Here is a 7,787-nt window from a genome sequence, read left to right as displayed (position 1 = left end):
TTGATCGATGGAGTTGGCTTCTAGTGGTGCAGTGACGCGTCCTAAAACCCTTTAATAATCTATCGATTAGATTTATGATTCGAAAATTATAAAAATAGGGTAGACATGTGGATATTATCCAGCTGAACAAAACGTGCATTTATCAAACAGGTTTGTTTTCCACAGACCTTATTTCCATCTATTTTCCAAAATCCTGTGGAGAAATCCCATTGCTTTTTGTCGAGGGAACCAGCATCTTACTTCCTGGTTTTAGGACGCGTCACTGCACCTCTCAATATGATGCCAATATAAACAAGGTCTTCTGTCGGCTCTGTACATCAATGCCGACCTATGCTGACAAGTAAGTGAAGAGTAGACAATATAAAGGTATTGGCTTTAGGGAAATGTCCCAGCAGTTTAGGATAATGAAGGTTCTAATCTAATCAATTACATACTCATTACATTTCTAACTTCTAATGACAGGAAGGCAGAAAGCGCTTTATACAAATAATAATACTCATAATAATAGCAGACATTTTTTAACAATGACCACAATATCATTATTTTAATAAACCAAATATGAACAATTGAGGAAGAACTGATGATTCAAGTAGTAATGTAGTTAGTGCATAAATTACTATTGCAACAAATGTGTTAATTTTCTTCATTATTAGTCGACTTTTTTTTTTTGACGAATGCTCCGGGCCAGTGGTTACAATGGTGGGGCCAGTGATAATACAAGTCCACCGGCCCAGAGGGGCCAGTGGAAAAAAAATACACGTGCGTTAAAATAATTATTGGAGTTAAATGTTTTTTGCGTTATTAACGCGTTAACTTGACAGCCCTAGTACTTATATGATTCTTATTTCTTCAAGTCTGTATCTTCTTGGTCGAATGCACTTATTGTTATTCGCTTTGGATAAAAGCGTCAGCTAAATGCAATGTAATGTTATAAATTGCATGCTTGATGTCTTCCTCACTTAAAACCTTCTAGCCGTGTAAACAACAGATAGAATTCTTTATAAAACTGAAGAAAACACACACTTCTCATGGATGTCCAGAGGACTCCAGGCTTCACACATCATATATGCAACTGGATGAATCCAAACCACTTTTGACTTGTTCCAAGCATACATCGGCATTCCTTTTAGTGGAGTTTGGTCCTAAAGCGCCTTTTCCACAGCTTCTGTAGACAGCCTCTTATTTTTCAAAGATTTGATTACCCGCCACAGAAAGTACCGTTTAGCTTGTATAAAACATTTGTTATGCACCCGATCTTCTTCAGTTACAGAGGGGTACTGATTAGACCATTGGAAAAACAACAACTGATACACAGTATATCCACATTGTTTTTAGGAATAAAATTACAAATGTTATACCTTTTTTATTAGCAAGTACAGTAGAGGGATGCAATGCTGGCGCTGCAGTTCATCATCTGTGCCTTGTCCACCCTAATCTTTATCAATTCCATTATAACAAAAGTTCCAGATACAAAAGGCATGTCTTACAAACCAGACATTTGGTATAGACATTTTACAAGTCCCCAAACTATGTGGAACTACATTGGTTAACACTTAATATTAATTGTGTACTTGCATTCATTTGATCATTGCTAGTTAAATCCCTTTATCCATCTTTATTTATCTGCTCTCTCTCCCTATGTCTCAAGGCATTCACCTGTCCATCGTGTCGCAGTGTATTCTGTGTGGAGTGTGACCTCTTCATCCATGACTCGCTACACTGCTGCCCCTGCTGTCTTCACAGTCAGAGCCCCCCCTGATGCTGAGGGGCTGACTGTCCCACACAGACTGAAATAAACTCATAGGTCATGTGCCCTTATTGGCTCATCACATCGATCATATTTGTATCGTCCACTTCTGGCAGAGTAATATTGAACACAGGCTATGGATCATCCACATGGTTACAAGGTTCAAAGGTTTTGAAGATATGCAAAAAGAAATGTTTGGTTTGGTTGATCCTTTCATTTTGAAGGTGGTTGCAGTTTGTTGCTATATAGACCATGCTGGCCAAAGAGCTTCTCCTTTTTTTTTAGCGCTTCTGTTACTGCTGTTAAATGGCACATTGCATTATTTTTATAAGAAACAGTTTGATTGAATTGTTTATACGTTTGGTAGCATGCTACAGTTCTGTTTGTGACACGGCAGTTGGAATTTGACTTGGAACTTGTACTTATTATTTTTGTACTATAAAAGCACCATATAAATGCAGTCCATATGCCACCAATGTTGACTCCATATTTAAATGTGTACTTTTGGAACAAATAAATAAAATAATCACAACTCCCCCACAAAAATGGTATTCCTAGCATTATGGAAACGCCATCTACTTCATGATTTCCAACAGTGTTCGGGTTATTCCATAAGATGGCAGTGATGTAACGAAACGACTGTCCGCTGCAGTAAAACTCATAGAAGAAGAAGAATTCCGGCGGTTTCTTCGAGTGAATTCTGACCATCCTGACCTGACTGCAGGAAGCATTCTCAGATCTACAGAGAGACACTCGGAGCTCTGTCCCGGCCCTTCCAATGTCCCGCATGCTGAACGCTATCGTGGCGGTGTGTCCTGACCTGGGCATCGGGATGGACGGGCAATTGCCCTGGCATCCAGTTAGACTCAAGTAAGTCCCCTGATGGACGGAGGAGCCCGCTAACGTTGTAATACACTGACTGTGGGGGATAAGGCTGGAGTATATATAATGAGCAGCACAGTGGCGTAGTGTGACAGGTAGCCTGTGTGTTAGCTTAACAACTTTATGTTCTTCTTTTATAGTAACGAATTCAAACATTTCCGTAAGATGACAGCGACGCCCTCTGTGGAAGGTAAGCTCTATTCACCAGGTTCTGTGGGGAATCAAAGTGAATATGTTGAGTTACATGATGTTACTTTTGCTTACAACCACACATTCTATGTATAAAGGCATGTGGGTTATTCCAGAGTCGGAGGACATTTAGCTATCAAAACTTCCGCATAATGAACCCTTTATTTTCTAATTTTCTGTGATAGTTTTTAAGAAAAACAGCAAGTAAACCATCACATTGATTTGGGCAGCTCAGGCTTCAATGGTACATTTTATTAGATATTTTTTTGTTGCTATTTAAACGTTCCCAATGGTGTGCGAGATCTTTGAAATCAATAGAAAAAAAATTTTTACAATCAATTTTACTAAACTTTTTTTTTTTAAATTCAGAAAATGCAACCCTGTAACCTTAATTACTCTAATTATAGTAGCAGGGTTGCTAATCAATACTTATATTTGCCTTTACCTCAGGGATTATTGCTAGCTGCAGAATGTACTGCTACTTTAAAGACACGGACAAGATATTTAACTAAAGAAAGATGTCTCTGAAATGTTTTTTTGTCTTATTCTGATGATATGAGTAACGGGTGCATTAGAGTGGCACACTAGTTAAAGACTGAAAATATATGAAAAACACCAGAGGACTGACCTTTGGTCAGTGTAAAATGTCTGGTGTTTATGATATACATAAAGCTCTGTAAAAAAATAAGAGACCACTTCAAATGTTTCTTCAATCTCTACATGTATGGCAGCCATTACATTCCAGTGTCTGTTGAACACAGAGAAAGTTGTCAGTAGTTTATAGAAACATAGAAATTACAAATAATTTGAATCAAACAGAAACCTATAAATAGTCAAACCAGATAAACTAATAATGATGCAGTGGTCGCTTCATTTTTTTCAGAGCTGTATATCAACAAGATAATAGAAAAAAAAGGCTATTTTAATTTGACATGCAAGTTGGTCTACAAGGACGAGGAACATTTTAATTAATATGTTGGAAAAAAAATTCTACAACTGTATTTGCATTTTGTCTAAGTTAAAGTATATTTAACACAACAAGTGCATGTTTTTGCGTTTTGGGCATGGAATATTTGAAATTTCATAGGTGGGACGGAAAATGTCCTTCAATTTCTGGAATGACCCATTTAACAGGCTCCGTTTTTCAACCCTTTCCCAACTGCTGGTTCAAACGCACATGTGTTAATTTGACAGGTTAAGCACTATAGTATTTCATTTGTGATCATTCACTGCTACACTGCGCCCGTGTACAACACAATACATCATCTACTCTGTTAGTGGATGACATATGAGAATGACCCCAAATCTCAAATGAGCACACTTTTATTAACTGTGCTGTCTCTTGATGTATATGGTTTAGCTATTACAAATGACCAAAGTACCCAAGAACACCGGCCAATCGGACTCCAGTATTAGGCAAATGTCGATGGCTTATAAAACATATGATAGACAAGGGTCCACACACAGTGTTGAAATGTATGAAAACAAGTTAATCTAGAGATTTAATTCAGATCATTAAGACCACTGGATAATAATGGACAAGCTGATGGCGCTAGCCAGGAGTCAGACGGAATATCTGGAGTGTAGTTTAATGTGCTTTACGGAAACATAGTCTGACCCATGCACCAGGATTACTGTAACTGGCAATGTTTCCTTGGATGGCTTCTGGACTCTTTAGGCCGACATGTCTCCATCATGAGCCTGAGTCTTCAGAGACCAACGTGATTTGAGTTACAGTAGCACATGTTGTATGCATCGGATTGCTTTTTCCCCCTCAGTAATGCAGAAAATCTGATCAAGAATAATTTTATTTCATTTTGAATAAGGGAACATTTTATATTCTTTGTTTCTAATTAGCTCCTAAATATTTGCAAGTTGCATACCTAAATAGATCACCATAGAAGCCTATTTATGGGTATAGTTTACTATCATATGAAAGCGCTATAATTCCTTAATGTCACCACTCGGGAATAGGTTTTTATGCCTCGTCCTGATTTGCTGTAGTACGCTATAATCTGCTGGTATACTGCAGCTGATAGAATTCCAATTACAAAATTGATTAATCTATTGGTATTTATTACAGATAATATTGAATCTATACAATATATTTCACTTGGATTTGAACAATAACTAAAGGATTCTTATGAGACAGTGTCGTACCTTAATGCGAATTTGAGAATAACCTTTACATTTGCTGCATCTTTTTTATAGTTTAAGAACTGCGGAATGTCTAGTTGTCAAGAAATAAACGGGAGGCAAACATTGCATCAAGTAACACAGAAATTATTAGCCTGCCTTTTGGATTTAGAGGATTAGTACATTTATGCCATCATTCCTCTGTTATTTGTAGCAACCAGTTGCCTTATGCCATTATATTTGTTTTATATTCGAATAAGTCAGATATAGGCCACGATCGATCAAGTAGAATAATCAAATGACATGTTCATTTGACCAAATTGGCTTGCTTTATAAGAATGGGCACAGAGCCTGTGGAACAAAGCCTGCGTTAACTAAGACAGTTGATATCTATATACCTCTGTGGTACCGCTGATAAAGGTTCTGGTTTTGTCGAGCCAGCTAAGTCGAAGGAACCCTGGTCATTCCTGCTATGTGGTTTACCCCTCAGGGCTGTCCCCATAATTCTGGAGGATTTGCACAATAGTTTGTGGCACCAAAACCCCACTGAACATCACATGTCTAACTTTCTGGGCTGGCTGATTCTTACATTTCAGGTAAAGGGAGTGGATCTATAGGGCAGGCAGCAACGTTACGGAATAGCAATAAAAAGCTCCACCCCCCAAGTACCACTCTGTTCTCTGTTACATCACTGCTGACAACAAAATGTTACAATAATCCTGGATGAAACAAAGGGTTTAGTTTTTGCACCAGCCATGTATAAAAAGGCTTGATTGTTGTCTATGTTTTATAGGTGAAGGAAGACGATCTTTGTAACACCTGGTATTGAACAAAAGAGAGGCTTGAATTCCATGTAACACCAACATTGTTCGGTGTCTGACTTAAGATATCAAAGTTGTCTTTTACTAAATCAAACTGGTGCCGACAGTATGTCAAGAGGGTTTTATGACCAGCATCTCAGTTTATCTGTAATTATTGGAATGCTGTTTTCTTCTTTTCTTTAATCATCTTCTTCTTTTAAAAAAATTATTTCACCAAATAGTTTGGCTCTCAATAACTTCAGCCTACTTTCAGCTACAGAAACCATTAAAATATCAAAATATTCTTCCTTTTCAGCACATGATGGACTTTTTAAACTCTTTTTTGAACATGTAACTCAATGGGAGGAACCTTCAAGTCCTCTTTTATCTACACCTTGCGCCAAATGCTACTCCTTCCACATACTTTCAGCTAGAGACTTTATTCCAACTTTAAAACGGTCACAAGACATTGTATCAGGGGCAAAACAGGCCATGGTGGCCGTAGGACGTACAATTATTTTCGGGGCTTCACGGCCAGACCGAGGGGCAATGACGGCATGGCCGTCATGGCCGCCGGTGAAAATCCTACCCTGCTCCGCGGTCTTAAAATCCCCACAATGCTTTGCGCACGGACCAATTTCCAAATCTACACACTTACTTGGTCTCTGTAGCTAAAAGCAGCTACAGAGACCATTCAACTATTAAAATGTTCAGCTTTTTCTGTATTTTCAGCTAAATTCAGCAAAGAATTTGCGCAGCCTACAGCATTCGCACGCATTTTCTGCAGGAAATGCATTTTCTAGTTAGACTAGCACTTCCTTGCTGTATCTATAATTCTCACACCTTCACATAGAAGGAATTAGCAAAGAGTCCTAAATTAACATCTTGTCATCCCATGACTTTTGGATATCTCTGAAATGTTGGACATTGTAAAATTAGCAGCAGTGTAAAATAAACAAGAATATTAATAATGCGACAAAGGAAAAACATATTGGGGAATTCCCTTGCAGAGTGTCTCTTACAATACTCATTAGGCTTAATTAAGGATTTATCTTTGAGAAATGTTAAAATCTATAACTTATCTAAGAAAGTTGGATAAATCTTCACCACTGGTCAAGGAGTGTTGACTAAAAATGCATGAATTCATTTATTTAAACCTTGCTGTCCTGCAGGCAAGCAGAATGTGGTGATAATGGGCAGGAAAACATGGTTTTCCATCCCAGAGAAGAACAGACCCCTAAACAACAGGATCAATATCGTCCTCAGCAGGGAGTGCAGGTATGTGTCACACACAGTGCATGCTACTATAAAGCAGGGTGTACAAACAACATCAATGGGATGTTGTTGTTTTTTTAGGTATAACATTTTTATGTATTCTTGGAAGACGGAACTTACCTCTGATATGAAATGCTCCTTTTAAAGGTCAACAAAATGGTGTCATTTTAAAACTTACCATAACCATCATCAATGCTGGCATTGGGAGTGACTTGAGGCCTGAGGCAGACAGAGAGCGTTTTGCAGGTCAAAAACCCAAGGTGCACTGCCTTTTTTGTTGAATATACTTAGATGACGGGGTTGAGTCTAAGGTTGCTCAATTCATATAGCTCCTGATATCCAGCAACCTCAGATCAATTGCAAAATAGGAAAGGAAAAAATAAAAGCAATGACGTAGGGCACAATTACATTCCAAGTGAACGTTTTCTTTAAACTCTATACCAGGGGTGTCAAACTCAATTTCATCGCGGGCCCCATTAGCATTATGGTTGCACTCAAAGGGCCAGTTGTAACTATATAAATATATAATATATATATATATATAAAATAATGTATTATATTAAATTATTGCCTCTGAATTGGGTTATTATCGGATTGGGTAATAACTAACTAAGTTTGAAAGCAGAAGTCCAGGGCAAATAATTGCAAGTCTCTTCAGTGCGCATGTCACAAAACGAGATGCGTTGTGGGACAGGCCTCTGTAAAGTGGCATGTAACCGTATAATAAACGTATTATATTCTTTGCAAGCTCTTGCGGG

General features: G+C 38.0%; 1 protein-coding gene across 1 annotated transcript; it reads left to right on the top strand.

Annotated features, from left to right (window-relative positions):
- Positions 1 to 2,358: 2,358 nt before the first annotated feature.
- On the top strand, positions 2,359 to 7,048 carry dhfr (dihydrofolate reductase; the record flags this gene model as incomplete). Its single annotated transcript, XM_010785133.1, has 3 exons — positions 2,359 to 2,617; positions 2,770 to 2,819; positions 6,927 to 7,048. Coding segments are annotated over exons 1-3 (264 nt in total), but the record flags the coding sequence as incomplete, so codon positions are not given.
- Between the last annotated feature and the right edge of the window lie 739 nt (positions 7,049 to 7,787).

Source organism: Notothenia coriiceps, unplaced genomic scaffold (genome assembly GCF_000735185.1).
Source record: "Notothenia coriiceps isolate Sejong01 unplaced genomic scaffold, NC01 NC01_scaffold00027171, whole genome shotgun sequence".
Taxonomy (NCBI): Eukaryota; Metazoa; Chordata; class Actinopteri; order Perciformes; family Nototheniidae; genus Notothenia; species Notothenia coriiceps.
Note: the sequence above shows the minus strand (reverse complement) of the source record. Positions and strands in the feature narration are given on the sequence as shown.